Raw genomic sequence first — 22,628 nt, 5'->3', positions numbered from 1 at the left:
AGTGTTAACTGTTAATTATTAATGCATTTTTATATGACAGTTTAAACAATGGTTTATGTGTATATTATTTAAAACTAACCAGCATGTACAGACCTGTACCTATCCAGCTAGATTGTAAAGTTAAATTTTTGTAGGTGGACTGTGTCATCAAAACACTCTTTGAATATTTTTTTAAATGTTTAACGTTTAGCCTATAAGATATCAACACAGGGAAATATATATATTAACAATATGTGTATTCAATTTTGTTTTAAAACTTTAAATTAGGCTTTATATGTAGGAAATAAAATTTTGCTTAGCACTTTTTTATTGGGATTTGCAGTGTAAAAATTTTTTTGTGATAATTCCTGTCTCTTGATTAGGGTATGGTCTACATCATGTTAACTTTAACCCAAAACAAATTTCAGTATCGTAGGTGCACGAGCGTTTTTTTACAAACTTTTGCTTGTGCATGCCTTAATTGTCCCACACACACCAATTAATTAAACAATGAAAAAATTTGTAATAAAATTAGTAGGATTTTCACGGATTCCTAATGTGGCTTGGAAATGTATGTACTTTGTTGACTTTTAAGGAATAGCACGTGGGCATGCGAAAAATAATCGTTTTGCACGCACAGACTGGCCCATTATAAATTGTGCCTACTGGCGAATAAAAAGGAGTTAGTAGCACCGATAGACGGGCGAACAAATTACAAATATGTAATAAAATTAGTAGGATTTTCGCGTAAAATAACCGTATAGCATGCGTGAGAGCTCTTTAGGAACTGCCATACTCTGCAAACTGGCCTACTATAAATTGTGTCCACTGAAAAAGAGTTACACCGATAGACTGGCGAACAAATTACAATAGTTTTAAGGCTGTGTGTTTGTTTACTCGGGTTGTAAAAACTTTATTACAGCTATTGAGTTATGGCCAACAGGCTAAGTCTTAAATTTATATGACAGGTTGTATGGTATGCGATATAATAGGCCTAATCTGGTAATTTTGAAATGTTTTATGATACAAATCTAAAAAATTATTTTGGTTTTAATTTTTCCAATCTTGTTACAGAATGTTGGTTTTAATTAAAATTAAAATTTAAAACAAACCTTGAATCAAGATGGAGTCATTTCAAAACGGACCAGACATTGACAGCATGCTTGACCGCATAGAAGGAGAAGTTAAAATGGAATCAATGAGCCCTGACAATGCCCATGATATAACTGATGACGCCATTGAAACTATGCTAATGGAAGTGGATAGCCAAAATAGCCAAACGGATAGCACAACACAGCAAAATCTTGTCCCTAACTCTTCTATAATACAACCTACAGGCTTGGCTGGTGCTGCAGTTTCTACACAGCCTATACAGGTATTTACGCAGCAAAAAGTTGGTAACCCGATCATTACAAAGTATGTTTTAAAGCGTCCTGCAAGTGCGAGCCTGAGTCCAAGCACACAGTTTACAAGTGTTTCTAATCAACCAAAACTGCCAGCTCTGCAAACAGTGACAGTTAAAGGCGGAAATATAACCCTATCACCTGTAAAAGGAGGATTTAAGATTCCAATATCACCAATGAAAACATCTCTAAAAGTCTCAATGATACACCCATCTCACCCAACAGTGCATAACACAGTAAGCATTACAAATTCCCAGTCCACAGCCAATAACCCAAAGTTCCAATTCCAAACATTTATATCCTCTGCCCCAACCAGTAACAGGATAGCTGTCTCTAACATACAGTCAAACCAGCAGCAAACTTTTGTACCAGTTCCACAAAGAATTCAAATTCCTGGTGTTAAGATGCCATGCGTGAGACTGGTTCCAGCAAATGGACAAAACCAAACCAGTGGCGTTACCAATTATGTAACAGCGCATGCAAATGAGCTACCACCAGGTACAACTCTGGTTCAACAACAGCAACAGCAGCAGCAGCCTTTTGTTAACATTCAGCCTTATCAGAGGACAATACAACAGCAAAATAAACCTCATCAAAGGCTTATAATGCCAGCCACTGCCTCTGTTACTACAAACCAGCAGCAGAGTGTTGCTAACATGTCACAGGGAGCTTTGCTACAAGCAGGCAATATTGGCTATGCAATGGTACCTGCAAAGTATGTGGAACAGCTCAAAAAACAGCTCAATACTGGCTCCATTGTGTATAGCTCAGAGTCAGCAGCAACTGGAAGCACGGATATAAATCCCACCATTCAGAGCAACACTACACAGAAAGTAGTTATGAATGGTAAAATCCGTAAGCCATGTAACTGCACAAAATCTATGTGTTTAAAGTTGTATTGCGAGTGCTTTGCAAATGGACACTTTTGCGATTCGTGCAACTGCATAAACTGCCATAACAACCTCGAATTCGATACTGACCGTTCAAAAGCAATAAAGTCCTGTTTGGAAAGAAATCCTATGGCTTTTCGGCCGAAAATTGGCAGAGGCAGGGATGCCAATAGGACTCACCAAAAAGGCTGTAACTGCAAACGCTCAGGTTGCCTGAAAAACTACTGTGAATGTTACGAGGCCCGCATACCATGCACATCCAAGTGCAAGTGTATAGGATGTAAAAACCTGGAAGAAGATAGTGTAGCTCTGAAAGAACAACATCCACTCATGAACTTAGCTGACGCTGCAGCTGTACGCTGCCAGCAACAAGCGGCCTCAAAAAGCAGAATAAGTACCCATATTGGGGAAATACGGCCAACTCAGCGCCCGCAAACATATCACAGCGCCAGTGGAGAACGACTGCCTTATACATTCTTTACCCAAGAGGTGATAGAAGCCACATGTACCTGCTTACTTGCCCAGGCAGAAGAGGCAGAGAAAACTAACCGTTCTACGAACCAAACTGAAATGATGGTTCTTGAGGAGTTTGGGAAATGTCTCATGCAAATTATTCAAGCCGCTGGTAAAGCAAAGTCAAATCCAACAACTTAGTTTTGGTTTTTAAACTTTTTCATTATTTTCTTCCAACTTTCTGCCCAACTAGTAACATTCTTTTTTTGTATAGTAATATGGGGGAAGATGGGACACCTTTAGCACATAATATCCAAATATCCTGATCGTGTTTTAAACAGTTAATAGCGGTCTATGGGAGTCGTTAGCATACGGTTTATAATTCTTTGAATTTTTTTTGTTACTACCAAATCATACAAAAAAGAAAAAATGAAATGTCGTCCCATCTTTCTCCACCCTACTATATATATATATTATAGATAAAGTAAAAATAGGAAACTGCATGTAGTCAAATAAGGTGTTTATAACTTAATATCATAAACAATTTAATCAGATTTATTTCTTTTTCACAACATACTTGCACAAATTTTGACACATGTATAACTTGGTAAAAATACTAAAAATCATTTCACCGATTTTTGGATTTTGATGCTTTATTTGTTTCCTTTTTGCTTTGGTTTCAGTGTATAAGAAATTTTTGTTAGTTTATTAGTTGTTAGTTTTTTTTGATCATTGCATTGCTCTTAAAAAGGGCAGAAGTTGTGTAGAAAATTTTACCGATTTTTACCATTTTCTCTCACCCCAACTGGCTTCATTTTGTATACACACAGTGTAATTCATATGTGTTGCAAATATGACCTGTTATACCATGCTTTGAAAGGAATAATATAATATAAAAAAACTGTAAAAATTATCAAAATAAATTGTAATATTAAATTTTAATTGGTTTAAAAAATAATTTTTGGTTGTATTTTTTCCTCAAAAATCCCATTTAAAATCTGTTTAAAATGAAGACTGTCATTAACATTGTAACTGTACCGATATTAAAACAACCTTTTTCACATAAGATTTTCGTACTTCCAACAAAATGTCCATATATATATATATATTTATGCTATTGGTTCCAATGATATATGTTCAACTAGCAACAAAAGTCTTGCTGGTACATTTTTCTTACTTCAAATACCTCTCCATGATATATATATCTTTGTAAACGTTTCTTATTGAAGTATTGTACTTTTTAACACTTTCAGCATTGCTTATGCTTGAAATTTTAACCATTTACAAGCAAAAACTAATACAAAACAGATTTTTCACCGTTTTTTTATTAGAAAATAAAGTTATTTAGTAGTTGCTTTATTTTGGTAAAAAGCCATTTTGAACAATGTTAAGCAATGTTGTAAGACTATGGAAAAATAAAACCATATTAAAGAAGGTTTTGATTTGTGTTAATGGTGATATAATGGATTGAGTAAAATAAATAGAGGTGATAACGCGTTTAGTATTGTGTGTACTGTAGAAGCTTTAGTGGGGTTCAACTGATACCAAATCATAAGCTGGCACGACGTTTAAACAGAACACCCGTGTCATAACGACTTTGTTTTTAGGTCACGTGAGGATTAGGTAAGATACGTTCATTCATTTATTGTTTATTTAAAATATGGTAGGGTGGGGGAAGTTGGGACACCTTTTCATTATATTTTCTCGTCCTATTCAGTAGTAAACAAAGAACACTCGAAAATAATTAAGACCGTTTTCTCGCGACTACCACTGATCGTAGTTAATTGTTTAAAACACGATCAGGATATTTGGATACTATCTGCTAAAAGTGTCCCATCTTTCCCCACCCTACTATATAAGTGTATACGCAATTTCCTGACTACTTTTTTCAGATTGAGAAGATGTTCAATCTTTTTCACTAGGACAAAATGACTCATTTTCTAATAAAAGATGTACAAAACATACGTCATGAGACAGGAAATGCCTTTCCTAATGAAACAACTAGAAAAAAAACTATTAAGAAATGTAGGGCTCGGTTGGCTGATCAATTTCGAAAATTGGAAAACGAATACACAACATGAAGAAGTATCGGGGAAAATGTTTTCAGTGGTGCAGGCACTGGTGCATTATTAGGTGCTGGATAGAAAGGGGTGGTGGGGGCTGCCCGGGCTGGCCTTTTAGGGATAGCAGACGGTGCGGTAGGTGGAGTGACCGTAGCACCGTCGGTTAGTGCCTCTAACCCATAAGTAATGGGTTCAATGCTCTAGGCTGCTACCATTGTAGGCGTATGAACCCTTGGGAAAGACACTTAACGGTGATTGCTGCTCCTACCCAGCGGTCACTAATGGATTGTCCAAATTATCAGCCATACTTAAAAAACATGAAAAATCCCTTCCAAAATACAATTACACACAAAGTAACATACATGGTAACTTGTAAGCTGGCACGAGGTGTTAAACCCGTGAGATAACGACTGTCGTTTTCCGGCCACGCGGGGATAAATTAATAAATTACATTTATTCATTCATACAGAAATCCTAAAAAATTATTACCACAAAGTAACATACATGTTAACTTGTAACTTGCACTAGGTGTATGAACACCCGTGTTATAACGACTGTCGTTTTTCGGCCACGCAAGGATAAAATAAGTTACACTGACTGAATTTTATGGACGTGGTCCCATACAAAATTAGCAAAAATGTACGCTCTTTATACTACATACTAAAATATCCTTGGTTGGGTTGCTATGTACGCTATATATAAAGATAGAAAACCTGTTTGCTTATTAGTTAAAGTGCAACTCTTTACGTTCTACACTTACATTGAAAAATGTGTATGAGGTAGCCGTATCATTTCTGTAGCTACATAACCAGTTAACAACAATAACATGATTGGGCCGGACAAAGAGTTGAAAATTTTGAAGCAAAGCAACCTAATGCAGGTTATTGAGTATCAGAAGATGGTTAGTTCGATGCAAAGGTTCAAAGATGATTTGGCTGTGAGGGCACTAACAGGTATTCTACATTTATTTAAGTTATAAGTAATATGTAGTAATATTACTTTCTGATTTGTTTTATGTAATGTTATAATTTAATCTGTGGCCAGTCTGCAAAACATGGCAGTTCCTGGCGAGATCTTGCGCATGCAAGACGGTTATTTTTCGTGTACACGCAGGTCATTATTAAAAATCGTACAAGTAAACGTACAATTCTAAATCACATTAGGAAATCCTACTTAATTCGATTTAATATTTAATTCATTGGCGTGCATAGGGGAAGTTATGTCGTGCAAAAGTTTGGCACTAGTGAAGAATCTGCTGGTACATAGCAGAATAGGCTGGTGGAAAGTGTTAGTGGTTGGTGGTTAGGGGGTTAGAGTTAGGTATTGATGGTTAGTGGCCCGGGTTAGTGGTTATAGGGGTTAATAGTTAGTGGTTAGCATATAAGGTGGGGGTAAGACTCTTCACTAGCACCACTAAGGCCCAACTGCATACCTAATCTCATGTATAAATATCCAGGCAAAAAGAATATTCGAAACCAGCAGACACAAGACCGAATTTTTTACTCTGTGCTGGAGAAAATGTTACTTGAAGTGGTAGCAGCTAACCAAGGTCCTGGAAACCAGTTTCATCTGGCTGAACAACAACTTCTGGCTCTTAGAAAAGTTCACCAGTGGTTTGACTGTAATAACCATGTGCTGTGTAAAACAGATGGGGTAAGTCAATACGTTTAGGTAAGTCGTTGTTACACAGTGGTTAAATCAGCGGTTTTGAAATTTTGCCTGTGTTTTGAAAAGCGGTTTTGAAATTTTGCCTTTTGCAGTTATTTTGATTATGTGTAAAACAGATAGGGTAATTTGAAATGTTTAATATAGATATAGGCTTTGTTACACAGTGGTTACATTGCCTGTAAACCAGATGATACTGAGTTCAAGAGTCTGTAGTTATTGTTGTGGACACATTTGTACTTGGGCAACTGGTTTGTGCCATTATTCAGTGGTTAGAGTACTTCCCTGTAAACCAGAGTTTACTGGGTTTAAGTCCTGATGCTGCTATTTTTGTCCCAAATGTCATGCAGACAAAAACATCCAAAATATAATCACCCACAAAGTTGCATGGTATCTTCTTACTGGCATAAGGTGTATGAAATAGAAGACTCTTATGTAACAGTTGCCGTTTTTCACCACGCAATTATAAAGCAACAAATAATTGCTGTTTATTAATATACTGTAGGTTCTTATGTTCAGTTTCATAACAGTCTGTTTATTTTCACAGTATTTTCCCTCTGCAAGAAAAATCACAGAAGATATTTACTCAAAGAAAAACAAACCAAATTGGCGTAGAAAAGCACAATGCAAATCAAAGAGAAATAGTGCTGGTTCTATTCCATTTCTGAAGGTCAGTACCAAGCATTAATAAGTACACCCATATAGTATATATCAATTTATCCAATATATTACCCAATATACAGTGTTTAACAACTGTCGTTTTGCTGCTAACACTTTTCTTCTTTTAATTATTCTGGTCTTTATGACTTTATTTAAAAAGATATACAAAATTAATTAAGGTAGTGTTTATGTAACCCATCCCTTATTCTAGTTATATAGTAGGGTGGGTGAAGATGGGACACTTTTAGCACATAATATCCAAATATCCTGATCTTGTTTTAAACAATTAACAACGGTCTATGGGAGTCTTGAGGATACGGTGTATAATTCTTAAAATGTTCGTTGTTTACTACCAAATAGGTTGGAAAAATAGAATAAAAAGGTGTCCCATCTTACCCCACTCTACCACACCTTCTATTTAGTCATTAGAAACACATCTTATAAAAGTTCGCGAACTTGAGCGAATCGAGCGAGGTAGAATGTACCAACAAAGTGGGACCACAAACTCCATGTTTGCTCCCAGTCCAACCCAGGACCTCACCAGTGTGGACACCATGACATTAAGAGACCAAGTACTAAAAACTTTTACCCAGTATTTTTTAGATCTATATAACACATAAAAAAAATATATATGCTGTATATATATATATATATACATGTTTTTTATGTGGTGAATACACTGCCGAATTTTACCACCAACAGTATATTCATTATTCAAGCTGTGGAATCTTTGTTAAATTGTGTTGTGCTCATAGCCAGAGATATTGGGAGTAAAGCATGATTCAATTTCTCAAACCTTTGGCCAGTTGTCAATTATGTGTTGTCCAGCCATACAGGGGAAAAATACAGACAAATTTACATTTAAAACAATATATTTCATATTTTGACCATGTGTTGCTGCTGTTATTTCCCACTATAGCAAACTGTTGGTGTTTTAACAATAAAATGGTGTATGCAACAATGTTTAAACAATAAAAAGCAATTATGTTGCAACAATACCAATTATATATACAATAAATGTGGTAACAATGGAAATTATGTATGCAATAATTTAGAAACAATGAAGAACTTTTTATTGCAGACAAACTACCAAGAAGACTTAGAATTTGCACGAGAATCGTATGAACGTGAATATGGGGGTGCTAACAAAATAGAACATCTTAACAGACCAATGACAGCACCTTCTAAACTTAAACTGCATAAACCTGTTGTGGAACATAGACTTTCTCATAGAGACACCTTTGAAGATGTGGCTACACGCAATCAAAATAGACCGCAGAGTGCAATTGCTGAGGTAGGCAGTCATTTTTTTTCTTCTGTGGTAAAAATACTGAACACATTTAATATGCATATTGTTTTCTGTTAAAGTTGTCGGTAATACCTAGTGTGAAAAAAGGCTTTTTAAAAATATGCAAATATATTTATCATATAACAGAATTTAGAAAAAAGGCAAAAATATTTATTGTATCATATTATTATAAATTAATATTTATATATTTATTATCCTAATATTTTTTTATATTAAATTGAAATGCTTTAATTTTAGGTAAAACATGACTTATCTTGGGCCAAAAACTCTCCGATCCCCTTATCAAAACTTATACAAAGAGAAAAAGGATCATCTGATGCGGGTAGTAAACAGAAAATTCGTGTGGTAATTCCTACAGAAGAGGAAGAAACAATTGCTCCAAAAACTCCAGAGCAAGTCACTGATCCGAACAGAATCGCGAATTTAGTTTTGTTTAAAGAGTTCTGCTTACAGGTAAGCGGTTCAAAGCTCACTGGTGCTACTTTGGGCGTTGTGGTACAAATAAGCAAAACACTTTTTATACCTGGCGCCATGGCTGAGTGGTTAGCACACCTGCCTTTAACCTAGAGGTTACCAGTTCAAGGCTTGTTGGCGCAATACACTTATGGGCTATTTCTCCAACCCAGTGGTCACTAATATGTTGTCCAAACTGTAGTGGTTTCCATTTAAAAAATAGTCATCTACAAAGTTACATATGTGGTAACTAGTAAGCGGGCACGAGGTATAAAACAAAACATTAAAAAAACATATAAGTACTTTTGTATTCAGTTTATATATCACAATACATATATATTACCTATTAAATTTAGCACATTGTAAACAAAGCTGTTCTCAGTACAATTTATCCGTTCAGCTTCCCAAAACAACTTTAACAATTGTATCACCAATATCAAATTACCCAGTATTTTATATCAGACACATATATGTTGCTTGAATAACATTACCCCACAGTGACTTTTAATTTCTCTCACGAGTATAAAAGTGTGTATTACTTAGGGTAAAAGTCCAACTCAAGCCTAAATCCCAGGACGCCTGACATTTCTGCTGTAGGACCTCATCTATAATTTCTCCAACCCAGAAGGCCCCAATGGATTGTCCAAATTATCAGCCATAACTAAAAAAAATTTATTACCCGCAAAGTAACATGCATGGTAACTTGTAAGCTGGCACAAGGTGTATGAACCTGTATTATAACAACTGTCATTTTCCGGCCATGCAAGGATAAAGCAAGTTAAATTCATTCATTTATTCATATAGAATAGTGTAGAAAAGGACTGAGTATAATTACCCACAGCCTATAGTCACTCTTAAGGGCTTTGTTTCAGTATACCCCTTTGTTCTTTTGAAGTGTTTATGAATGCCATGAAAAGCTTGTGTGGCCCAGACAGTGATCTGTGATTGGATAAGTTGCTTTCTATTGTCTCAAGCGTTGTATGATTATCCACTTATATCAGTTCCAAAAGGTTTATTTAACAATTTTCTGATAAATCAAAGCACAGCAACACACATAGTTTTGCCTACATTTTACTTGACCAGAAAACAATTCTTTTGTAATTAAAAAAATTAATATATCATTTTTTTACAAAGGAAATATCGGAAAAAAAAAAGTTTAGAAAATTCCAGCTTTTAAAAAAGGATATTTTTTTTTTCTTCAATACAGATACATTCTCCTTATAACAAAGATATATAGTCAGATTCTCCTGACTTTTAAGTTTGTATGACGTTTTTATACTGCAAGTTTTTGCAAAGTGTTTAATATATATTTAAATAGACATGTAATTCTCTTGTTCGATGCTAATAGTATTTAAACTTACTCTACTGTACTGTATAATTTAATGCCCCATATTCTCAACAGCATGCTGCACAACAAGAGTCCTATTTAAGGCAGTACATCAACCATAAGCATGAAACTAGACAACATTATTTGGAATTCCCTGAAAATAAAACTGAAAATGTGGTCAGAGATACAGCCAACACTTTAAAGGAAAAAACAGATGAATTTGGAAATTCTTTAAATGAACAAGTTTGTAATATTTGAAATTTCATTTTTTGTTATTTGCAGCCTTTTTTTCTGATTAAAAAAAAATCCCAAAATATGGGGTATTTTCGTTTTTATGTACAGTACTCTAATCTAGCTTTCTTTTTTCTGCTACCCATTTGTGTATCGCTATGTGACTTAATTACACAGCATATCAATTTAAAGATAAAAAAATGTGGTGTGTTAATTTTTATGTACAGGTTTCTAACCTGTCTATATTATTGCTAGAATGCAATGGTTGCGTACAAAGATATGTCATTGGAAGAATTTCTTAACCATGAACAAGTTTCAGAAGTGGAAAAACTCACAGAAAGAAGTTCATCCGCTCCTGCTAGGCTAACTTTACCACATGGCAACACTGCAGGGTGAGTATTTCAACTGGCAACACTTAAATGTTACTGAATTTTTGTTTTAACAAAAATCTTGAAACCTTTTCAAAACTAATTTTTGACATTGTTACCTGACTTTTTTCAATAAAAATTATGCACCAGGTGAGACTTTTAAACAACATTTAAAAAAAAATTAGGAATATTTAACAACTTGCTTTCATAAATGGAAAACTGTTAATTTCAGCAAATTACTCGGAAGACGCAAAACAAAAACTCCACCGCATGAATCTATAGTCCAACCACGAAAATCGAATGTTACGATGTCTGCTGTGTTTGAATTAGCTGGTGGGACAGGAGAGCAAATGAATTCAGCTAATCAAGAGGTAATGCTCAAAATATGGATTAATTTATATAAACATACATAACGCACAATATATATTTGTTAGTGATTAGACCTTAAATTTGACTAGCATTTTCTAAAATTCTGGAAAATTTTTTATGTGCAGTACGTAAAGCTATGTAAACCATATGTGAACCTTAAATTCTGTGGCATGCCAAAGGAATTTATGCACGAAATGGCCCGTTACCTCAGTAATGTTTTCTTATTTATTATCAACCAAAATTTTAGGCACTTTCTGCACCAAAGCATGGTTGGCGGTACCCCATGGTGCCTGTCAATCAAAATGAGAATGAAGTTTTGAAAAAAGAAGCTTCTGGAGTGTTACTAGCCATGCAGGAAGGTTCCCATGTACAACATAAAGTCATGATACCTTTGACTGGAAGTGTAAGGGACGCTTCAACCAGTGTAGTATGTTGTTAATCCACTTTACTATTCTATACTATTTTTATTGGTATAGTGATAGCAGAATAGTGCAAATATGGTTGTTAGATTAAACATGTCACAAGGGGTGTAAGTGATAAGTTTTATTAATTCCATTTTGTAAACAATTAAACTGGTACATCTGTGACCAACTTTGCAAAAAATTGAAAAAAATAGAAATTACTGATTCCCTTTTAAAAAAGTGTAATAAGTGACATTCGTTCATTCTTTTACCCTCAAGTCAAATAAGGTGTCACTAATGCATTATTTTAGTAATACAATATACACTTTCAATATACAGAATGATTCAAGCAGAGAAGCTTTAGAAAAGATATCACCACGCTCTGAAACCTCAAACTCAAGTAAAAACTAAAAAAATTACAATCTTGTACACCTGTATTTATAAACAATGTAAAATATTCAAGGGATTTTTTGGGCAAATGCTAATGATAAATGCTTTCTACCAGAGGGTACAGGTTCATAGCTTTCTGCTGCTACTTTGTCTTTTGTATTTTACAAGTTTTTACATGGTTTATTAACTCGCATGGGTTGTCTAAATTCTAAGCCATATAAAAGCAAAAATCACACAAAGTTAAAAAGTGTGGTACCTCGTAAGCACACAAGGATAAAAAATGGTGCGAAAATTCATGTCTGATTGCGATTCGGTGTCGTGGCACTGTGCGCACAAACTTGAATAGGTTTTTGGGTGTTGGGGTAATGAGCCAAACCTGGCTCAAATCCCAGGTCCTTGACAAGGACCTCACCCACATAGAATAAAAAAAACTTGGATAGTTGTATGTACACATACAATGTATGTTGCCATCATATATATGCAATGCAACAAATATGTTATTACCTACCAAAATGTTCCCCAACCAACATAATCATATTACCTGTTAGAACAACAGCGACCAAAATCGTTCAACTCAATCAACAACGACAGTGAAAGTTTGTCACGTTGTTCAACAAGACCTCAATCTAGTCCAAGATATTTTACTGGAGGTATGCCGACTGTATTATATTTTAGGTCAAAACAATAATTTTTGGGTGGTTTTCTAACCTAATTTTCGACTTGTGCTGGTACTTTTGGGCTATACTAGTATTTATGAATCTTTTTCAACTTTGTCAATAAATTTAACTTTTAGACCCCCATCAAAAGTAGTACATATGTTGTAAACGTTGTTAACAAGTTCCTTCAGTGCTTAATTTTTAAATATGCAATAAAACCGAACACATTTTCTACCCAATATTTCATCAGTGTCTGCAGTATATCGGCAATACAAAGTCAACATCGATGGCGAACTTGGCAACAATATGGATTCTCGTCAGGCCGCTCGTAGTTTAAATAAAACGCCGACTCGCCCAAAAACTGCTGCGTCATGGTGCTCAAATCCTGCCAATTCCGAAGTATCTCGATCTGCTGGAGCTGCAAGTCATCATTCTATTGGAATGTTGAAACATAGAAGTGTTGCCCAATCCATGAGAGTTAGGTGAGAAATCTGGATTTCCTTTTAAAAACTGTGTTCTTGTCAGCCGCCATGGCACAATGATTAGCACTTCTGCCTCTAACCCAGAGGTTATGAGTTCAAGGCTCATCGATGTCACCATTGTGGGCAGAGTACTTGTGCTTGAAAAAGATGGTAACTGTATTACGTGAAACTGGCCCTAGTCTGGAATTCATCTTGTTGAAAATTTTTGTTGCATTAAAACAGAATACACCGGGCTACCAACAAAAATCAAATTACTGTTTAAATAAGAGACCAATGACGCTAGTTATATACATTATAACATCTTTGGTACATCATTAATTGGGAGTTTTGATCAGTACTAAGTTTTTAATAGGAACAGCACAGTTCGTTTTCTTATGGTTATGATTTTCAGGAGTGTCGCAAAATTTGTGAAAAACAACAGCAGAGAAATTCATTCTGGAAGATCATCAGCAAGTTCCTATGTTGCTCAACTAAGAGCAAAAAAGAGAACAGGAGCAATTTCTTCTTTCTCAAGACCTAGTGAGTAGGAATGAATGTATTTAATTTATTTATCCTTACATGGCAGGGCAACCATAGTCAATATAACACGAGTGTTCTGTTTCACACACCTCGTGTATGCTTACCAGTTACCACATGTATGTAACTTTGTGCATGAATATTTTGAGAATATTTTTTTTACTTTTTTTTGTAATGGCTGACAATTTAGACAACCCATAAGGAACCACTGCGGTATATTTGGCATATTGGGTATGCATAATATTAACAGTTGTCAATGGTAGCAACACTGAGGATTGAACCATGTACGATGTACGTTCTTGTTAATAGTGTGACCTAATGGTCCTTTTACAATGTATACACAATTGTAAAGAACAACTTACATTTTGCTAATTTCAACTTATATATTTATAGTTTATTATATGTATTTGTATAAATTTGTAGTTGCCAAAAAGAGGGACCCAGTACCCCCAGAAGCCCCCCCACCCCCTCAATTATCATTTGTAAACATTGTGGCCCCCATGCATGTGCCGGGCGATCTCGGTGGAACAACATACGCAGCACCAGGTCAGTAAATTGAACATGATTTCTATAACATAACACTAAATTTTTTGAAATTTTTCAGCATAATTTTTTTGTTTTGTCAAAAGTTTCGATGTTAAAAATGTGTTAAGGTTACACATTCTCTTATAGCAAGTCGTGTTAACTGTGAATATTGGCATTTTTACTGTAATTTTTTTAATAAATGATAAGAAGTCTCTGAAAAATAAAAAAATAATATTTAAAAAAGTTAGATAACCATTGCTCCAGCCAAAAAAAGTGTATGAAAACACTAAAACACAATAAAGTTACTAAAACTAATATAAGCACAATGTACAGGAGGTGTTTACTGTGGTACAACAGCAGCAGTTGCCATAGCTACAGAATACACAGCAGGTCACTATGATGAAGACATGCTATCTGATGACCATTTAAGTTATGAAGGTAAACTTTGTATTAAAATTGATTTTCCATCTTGGCAATATATTTTACCTAGTAAAAAATTATAGGTCAATTTTTTTTAATAAAATGAGTAAGTTTTTGTTGCCCGTTAATGTTGTTTTATTTATTTAATATTAATGTGTTTGAAACCAGTGGTTTTAGGGTTGTATTTTGATATCGTTTAAGACTGGGTTTAAGTTTCATCCTGCCACCATTGTGGGTGTTCGTCCTTGGGCAAAACTCTTATTGTACTGAGAACTAGTTAACAGCATTAAAAAGATAAAATTCCAGTGGTCAAATTTATAAGTAGAGTTATTTTTCTTTCAGATTACCACAGTGTTATGAAAGATACCGAGAAATCTGATGATGAAAAAAGTGAAATCCAGCAAGATAATTGGTTGTCACATTGGCTCTCAGGTGTTTTGTTGTGCATTAGTTTAAACCATTGGTTTTAATAGATTTGCCGATTCAATTGGTGTAATATATTTTAAAAGCTATGAATTTTAAAGTGATATGTAGTTTTTTCTTTACTTGTGTTTTTTTTTATTTTGGGAATAATAATTTGAAAGGACGCACATTTATTATCTAAATGCTAAATACCTGCATCGTGACGCAGTGTTTAGAGCCCATACTTTAGAACCAGAGGGTACTGAGTTAGAAGCCTGATGCTGCTACCATTGGTGCCCTTTGGCAAAGACATGTTTGTTTCTCTAACCCAGAGCACTAATGAGTTGAGTAAATTCCAAGCCCTGCAGACAAAAAATAAAATCAACCACAAAGTTGCCTCTGTGGTAGCTTGTAAGCAGAATCAAAGTGTATGAATCCAATTGCATGTGTTATAACTATTCTATTTTATATGTGTGAGGTCCCGCGGCGTGGCCAGGATTGGCCTATTACTCAAAAAATGTGTTATACCTAACATTTTACAATAACTTTCAGGTGGTCCTCTGGATGGTGTGGATAATGGAGCAACTAACTATGCAGATATAGTCAGTCGTGCTGCAATACTTGATTCATCAGGTGAACGTTCATATTCTGATGAAGGAGTTTCATCAAATGGAGCACCTGGTCTTGGCATGGGTTCCCTGAAAGAAGAACTTACAATAACGCCAAGGTATGTTTTTCATGGGCATATATTGACTTTTGTTTTGTTTTATCTCTTTAACCCACAATCTGCCTGTCTAATTATGCAGAATAAATATTTTTTAATATTTTCTTTAAATACACTAACAATTAGATTAATTGATACAAGGAGAGAAAAGAATTTACAACAAAACGGCTGCCATTATTTTTCTAATTAACTTTTTAATTCTTAAGTTTATATTTCAGGTCTGACCCATTGCTCACTAACAGAACTCAAGAAAGTAACCTTAGTCAACCATTTGATGATAAAAAGGAAGTTTCTGATAAAAGTGACGAAGAAAATGATGATCAGAACATCTCGAGTGATGCTGGAAGTCCTAGGTCATCTTTTTTATCGCTAGGATCAAGCGGAAGTGATAAAAACTTGTCTGACCAATCTGTAGATGCTGTTGTTGTTGCTGAAAACAATATTGTTGATGAAAAAATTAAACGTGTTGAATTTTTTAAAAATTTTCAATCTCTTGAAGATAAACCATTGGAAAATAAATCAACTGAAAGCAACAAACAACCTGATCAAGATGTTGTTCCAAATGTTGAAGAACATTCTGTTAGTCTTGATCAACCTTTTCAACATGTTGATAAGTTGTTGAATGTTGAAAAATCTATCGGCCAACTTGATACAACCCTTGAAGATGATTTAAAGCTTTCCAAACAAGGTATTGAAGGTAGTTGTAATGAATCTGTTGATGTTGGAGAAGTTAAAGAGGATAAAGATGCATCTAAACATCTAACAGATCTTGGAAAAGATGATTTTGATAGAAATGATGAAGTTGATGATGTTGGAAAGGAAGATCATGAAAAGATTCATGTTGAAGAGGAAGAGAGCGATTCAACTTCGAAGGATTCGGATTCTGGAGGAAATTATGATGATGTTGGATCAGATCATGCAGGGTCTAAGTGTTCTGGAGATTTGAATCACTTACAAGAGCAATTGCAAAGTGATGGTTTGATACAATGTGATGAAAATGTGGATTTGAATGATAAAGAAAACATGAAAATATACAGAGAAGCGATGAAATCTGGGGGTTTATCTGAAGAAAGTGATAAAATTGGCAAAGGTTCTTTGGACATTGATGAAGTTTCTTGTCAAAACTTGACTGTACAAGTAAAAGCAGATGGAAATTTGAAAGAGATTACTAAAAAAGAAACTTTGGAAGATGGTTCTTTGGAAAGTGAAGGCGAAGAAAAAGATTCTGAGGATGCTCTGACCGAGATTTCCGAGTCAGATGCTGATTCGGAGGTTGTGGAGAGTCCTCAAGGATCCGAAGAGATAAGAGAATACTTTGTAAACCAGGAGTGCTCTATAAAAGTAGTCGTCACTTCTCCTGAGAAAGTAGAGAGGATGCTGAACTTAAAAAAGAAAAAAGAAGAGAAGAGAAAAGAGAAGTTGTTGAAAAAGGAAAATGCTGATTTAAGCCAAAGTGGAAAAAACACTAAAACAATATTGAAAAATCTCAATATTGGCAAGAAAGTTGAAGTGTCCGAAAAAATAGTCATCCTAGAAATGGTTGAAAATATGATAGACTCTGCTGTTTTAAACGCTGAAATGGATAGTAAGCTTGAAAATAGTATACCTGGCTGCTGTGAAGCAAACATTGAAGTTAAAAATGTTTCTAATTCAAATCTAATTACCTTGAAAGACATGACTGCTGTCACTTCAATGTCACGACCAACATCAGGTCGTCCTATCCCGTCCGAATCAAACGTTCGCGACCCTTTTGTTGAGTTTGTAGCCAGCACAAGGCAGAAGCAAATAGACAGAAACACAGATGTTCAAACCATCTTTCGTGGATCTGTAAATTGTGAGTGTTTCCTGAAATTTTTTTTATTTTATAACCAAAATTACTAATCAATCCAAAGTATAAAAAAGAGTTATTAATTTTAAGTTGTGTTTAGAAGATTTTTGTCAGATTTTAGCACAAATTTTCCAAATATCCACAATTAACAGCAGTCTATGGGAGTCCTGAACATACGGTTTTATAATTCTTTGTATGTTTTTTGTTTATTACCAAAATGGGATGAGAAAATCGAATGAAATGATAATGTCTTCCTATTTATTCAGCGGATGCTTACAAAAAGTTTGATTCAGAAGAGAGGAAGATGCAGGAAGATCAAAGAGAGGCAGCTGTTATGATGCAGAGAGCTTTCCGGAAACACCTTTCTCGAACTAGAGCTGCACGAAAGTTCACTGGAATTAACTCTGAGTCTTTAGAATGGGCAAGAGCTTATAAAGGTAATAAAGACTTTAAGTTATTTCGATATAAAAAGTAGCGAAATTTATATCCTAGTGAAATTATATTTATCAGGTTTTAAGGTTAGGCAGTCACACTATTTAAGTTATTACAAATTATATTAGTTGTTATGCAGTTTGTATTGGACATCATGTATTGGTCTGTATCATAGGGACACCAAGTTTCTAACCCATAAATGTATCCCAACTAATAGTGTGTGATAATTATAAGCAAGTTGTCTGGAGCTTTGCCCATGGCCTAATGGTTGAGTGCTTACATGGAAACCAAATGATATGGGATTAAATGCTTGGTGCTGCTACCATTGTAGATGTGTGTTTTGGGCAAGAGAGTTTATGCTAATTATTCCTGCCAGTTGTCAGGCAGACAGAAAATATAATCACTCACAAACTTGCATACATGGTAACTTGTAAGTGGGCATGGGGTTTACGTCTGTTTTATAACAATCTATCATTGCCCCACCAAAAAGGATAAATAAGAGTCATTAACATTTTTTCAGCTAAATTAAAAGAGAGAAGTGAAAACCGTCAGCGTCGAATGAGAGAATCTCGCAGCAGTGGAAGAAACAACCACAGACGTGAAATGCAGAGAATTAAAAGGATAGGTCCGCACACTAATGTATATGAGGTATATGATTATATGTTATATAACTTATATTCTAGTTCAGGGGTTTCCAAACCGTGGCCTGCAGGAGCAAAATAAATGGCCCTCAAAGGACTTCAAAGAAACTTTGTCTTTTACTCCACAAGTACGGAGTTTAATCTATTCTAGGATCCTTGTTTATAACCAGCATATGCCTCAAACTTGACCTAACGGTATTCGTTAAAATCGCATTTTTGCCAATACGAGTCGCGTCGCAAATGTAGAGGAAAACTTTATAGCCTGACAGCCCTTCGCATAAATATTTTTTTTCACATATTGGCCCGCGTTTTTATAAGTTTGTACACCCCTGTTCTAGATGTTACTTTTCCTTAGTTGCCCAATATGCAACACTTTTTATAAAATTATTGGTACCCAATGGATTGTCTAAGCTGTCAGTTATAGATTAAAATATTAAAATAGGAATAACCGACAAAGTTACATACATGGTAAGCGGGCATGAAGTTGTATGCAACAGAACAACTGTGTTATAATGTCTGTTGAAGTGTTATTACAGAGAAATTACATACGTTCAGTAAAAAAAAAACGTAAAATAACACACTTTTATTAGTTTTTTTCCATTAAGACAAACGTTTATGTCAGTAGGTTACAAGTTTTTTGAATGAATGTAACTTATTTTAACCTCTCATGGCTGGAAAACCGGTCTTTAACGCGGGTGTTCTGTTTCATACACCTCGTGCCTGCTTACGTGTTACCAAGTATGTCACTTTGTGGGTGATTATTTTTTGAAGTTTTTTTGGGAGGGATATATATGGGTGACACCATTTTCTAACACTAGATAGAAATGCACAGAGTTAATTTTGAATTTTTGTTTAGATTTATCACCCTGGTCCTAGCTTGCCAAGCCCAGCATTGGTACAAGAGAGCGCTTTAGAAATTCAACGTTATGTTCGGGGCTGGTTGGTTAGAAAATCTCTCAACCTACTGAAGGATAAGGTGTGTAGTGAAAATGTATTCTAGCTTTCAGTTTGAAAATAAATTTTGTGTTTGTGTGTATTATTTGAATTTACTTTGAGTTTTGTGTATGGTTATTAGTTATTTTTGCTGAAATAGCCTTTTTCAACTGATATTTGTTTGAGTTATTTTTTTTTTTTTTTATTTGTATGTACCATTGTTTTCATAAGATTTTTTAGTGGACCAACCAAAACTTGTAATGGTGCAAAGTAGTTAAAAAAACAGGTGCAAATCCAGTTAAAAAAAAGTATTTAAAAACCTGAGTGTTCTGAAACACTGGTCTAAATATTTTGTTACTGAATAAACCAGCTTTTAATTGGAAGACAAAAAACATTTGTTTCAAAATTGAAGACAAAAAATTGTTGTTTATTTTCAAAGCCCCACAGAGCAGTATGCAAACTGTTTTAACCCATAAAAAATGTCAGATGGCAGTTTTTATTATGTTTTATACTAATAGTCATTTATTTTTCCAGCTAAAAAATAATAACTGGGAATTGGTATCTGCTGTCCGAGAATACAGAGAAACATTACAAAGAACCCAGCTTAGACATGGGAAACTAAAACCCTGTCTTGATCTTAAATATGAAGAGTTTGATGCATTTTTGGACCAGAAAAGAAGTATGAAAATATGTTTGTTTTTACATTTTCATTGTAAAACTTTTGGGGTTCTATTCTATGTGGGTAAGGTCCCGCAGCGTACCGCGCCATGGGTCCTAGGATTTAGGCCACGATCGGCCCATTACCCCAGAACTTTTGTATTACTTTTGGATTACATGTGAGCATTTCTATGTATATAGTTGTATCGGGCAAGATGAGATGTAATTTACTTCTCTATTGTCTCCTCATTTGGTAGTCAACAAAGAATATTTACAGAATTTTTACCTGTACCCCTCCTACTCTAAAAGAGTTTTCTTAATTGTTCAAAACGCATTTAAGAAATATGGGTCTTTTTTGAAAACGAAATTTTGTTTTCGAAACGTTTTTTCAAAACAAATTTTGTTTTCGAAACATATTTTCAATACAGTATTTTGTTTCCAAATCAATTTTTCGAAACGAAGTTCTGTTGCCAAAATGTTTTTTCCAAACGAAATTTTGTTTTCGAAACGCTTTTTCGAAACGAAATTTTGTTTCCGAAACGTTTTTTCGAAACGAAATTTTGTTTTCAAAACGAAACGTTTCTTAAGTGCTTATATTGTCCTAACTTACCCCAATGTATTATATAAAAGTTTTGATGTTTTTCGTTGGTATCCCATTTAATAAAACATATTGTTACATCAGAGTTTGAAATGATGTTTCGGAAACGGGAGTTCTGGAATGAAGTTGAGGAATCTGATCTTCTGCTCTTCTTCGAAGATTGTGATCTTTATCCTTCACTGGAAGAAATTGAAGAAGCAAAAGAAATTGTTCAAAAGGTTTAAATAATTTTTTTTGATTTTTAACTTTTTTTTTGGAAAAATTATTTTACACTTTTGTGTCTGTATACGACTTACCACGTTTGTAACTTTGTGGATAATTTTTTATTTATTAGTTTATGACTGAGAATTTGTACAATCTATAAAACTATATAAAAAGAAATTGCCGATAATTTTTTTGGCCCAAGGACATATACATGTTCACAAATCTAGCAAAACTAACATTGAAAAACAATATTAATATAAGTAAAAAATTCCAGAGTGGTACCCGATCTGGAAAAAAGAAAAAACACTCAAAGACTGGCCTGCATCTAAATGAAGTTTTACAAATTGCATTTCATTTATTTGTACCGCTGGGAGCTCACTTGGAATGAAACAGAGAAGGACATTAAAAGAATGAATGGAAGTTGTTTTATCCTCGCGGAGGGGGCGACACCTGTCGTTAAAACACGGATGTTTCGATTTAAACACCTCTTGTTTCGAACTTGAAAATTATTGTACATTTTGTAACTCTTCGTATCAAATGTTGCTGTTTTACCTGTTTTTAATTTTTTTTTAGAACTTTGTTACCTAGCGTTATTTTGTAAAGTTCTGTTTATATTTATATTATATTGTTTATAATTCTTTATTTTTTCTAAATTGTGTATTTTAGTTTCTAATTATTATAACTGTGATTTTCATACTACAAAACTTATCATTGTTTAACTATTAAGTAGCTTTTTGTTGTATTACATTTTTGCATTTAATTTTGTTTACAACAGTGTTTTTAGTTGAATTGCATTTTCAAAATCAATAAAATATAAAGAATATTGTTAATACAGTGTATATAACATGTAAATTGTATGTAAAGCAATGCATTTTGAACAGGACTTCTTAAAATGTGATTTTTTTCTAATCTGCGTAAATGTGAAATAAAAAATACCTTTTTTGTTTTAAAAGTTCTGGAATTTCCCCTAATTAGTAAGAAATTTCGTTTTCAAATCAATTTATCGAAATGAAATTTTGTTTCCGAAACGTTTTTTCGAAACATAATTTTGTTTCCGAAACGTTTTTTCGAAACGAAATTTTGTTTCCGAAACGTTTTTTCGAAACGAAATTTTGTTTCCGAAACGTTTTTTTCGAAACGAAATTTTGTTTCCGAAACGTTTTTTTCGAAGCGAAATTTTGTTTCCGAAACGTTTTTTTCGAAACGAAATTTTGTTTCCGAAACGTTTTTTCGAAACGAAATTTTGTTTCCGAAACGTTTTTTCGAAACGAAATTTTGTTTTCGAAACGTTTTTTCGAAACGAAATTTTGTTCCGAAACGTTTTTCGAAACGAAATTTTGTTTCCGAAACGTTTTTTCGAAACGAAATTTTGTTTCCGAAACGAAATTTTGTTTCCGAAACGTTTTTTCGAAACGAAATTTTTTTTTCCGAAACGTTTTTTCGAAACGAAATTATGTTTCCGAAACGTTTTTTTCGAAACGAAATTTTGTTTCCGAAACGGTTTTTCGAAACGAAATTTTGTTTCCGAAACGTTTTCGAAACGAAATTTTGTTTCCGACACGTTTTTTCGAAACGAAATTTTGTTTTCGAAACGTTTTTTCGAAACGAAATTTTGTTCCGAAACGTTTTTCGAAACGAAATTTTGTTTC

General features: G+C 34.2%; 2 protein-coding genes across 3 annotated transcripts; both read left to right on the top strand.

Moving 5' to 3' along the window:
* The first annotated feature begins 1,026 nt into the window (after positions 1–1,026).
* Positions 1,027–4,041, top strand: LOC149724836 (protein lin-54 homolog). Its single transcript, XM_089892310.1, has one exon. It carries the CDS (start codon positions 1,103–1,105, stop codon positions 2,924–2,926), a length of 1,824 nt encoding a protein of 607 aa, XP_089748436.1. The 5' UTR covers positions 1,027–1,102; the 3' UTR covers positions 2,927–4,041.
* A 155-nt stretch (positions 4,042–4,196) lies between these two features.
* LOC149724835 (uncharacterized) lies at positions 4,197–21,853 on the top strand. Of its 2 annotated transcripts, none has more exons than XM_089892309.1 (25): positions 4,197–5,741; positions 6,245–6,441; positions 7,001–7,123; positions 7,536–7,685; positions 8,195–8,407; positions 8,660–8,875; positions 10,278–10,445; positions 10,689–10,825; positions 11,034–11,172; positions 11,418–11,573; positions 11,911–11,971; positions 12,510–12,611; positions 12,868–13,099; positions 13,491–13,618; positions 14,039–14,161; positions 14,474–14,578; positions 14,903–14,992; positions 15,515–15,689; positions 15,905–17,520; positions 17,781–17,951; positions 18,467–18,594; positions 19,444–19,563; positions 20,055–20,199; positions 20,860–20,993; positions 21,254–21,853. In XM_089892309.1, exons 1-25 carry the CDS (start codon positions 5,615–5,617, stop codon positions 21,365–21,367), a joined length of 5,070 nt encoding a protein of 1,689 aa, XP_089748435.1. In that variant the 5' UTR covers positions 4,197–5,614; the 3' UTR covers positions 21,368–21,853. The 2 variants fall into 2 exon arrangements, with proteins under 2 accessions (XP_089748435.1, XP_089748434.1); XM_089892308.1 differs by having other exon boundaries at positions 11,418–11,597.
* The last annotated feature ends 775 nt before the right edge of the window (positions 21,854–22,628 follow it).

This window comes from Ciona robusta, chromosome 14 (genome assembly GCF_009617815.1).
Source record: "Ciona robusta chromosome 14, ASM961781v2".
Lineage (NCBI taxonomy): Eukaryota > Metazoa > Chordata > Ascidiacea > Phlebobranchia > Cionidae > Ciona > Ciona robusta.
The sequence above is the reverse complement of the archived record's forward strand: the minus strand, read 5'-3'. Positions and strand labels throughout refer to the sequence as shown.

Excerpts from the sequence above, each read along its gene's own strand:
- LOC149724836 (XM_089892310.1), top strand. The coding sequence starts at position 1,103 with ATGGAGTCATTTCAAAACGGACCAGACATTGACAGCATGCTTGACCGC.
- LOC149724835 (XM_089892308.1), top strand. The coding sequence starts at position 5,615 with ATGATTGGGCCGGACAAAGAGTTGAAAATTTTGAAGCAAAGCAACCTA. Across the intron at positions 11,972-12,509 it reads CTCTGAAACCTCAAACTCAA|AACAACAGCGACCAAAATCG; the intron begins GTAAAAACTAAA and ends ATTACCTGTTAG. Across the intron at positions 20,994-21,253 it reads CAAAAGAAATTGTTCAAAAG|AGTGGTACCCGATCTGGAAA; the intron begins GTTTAAATAATT and ends AAAAAATTCCAG.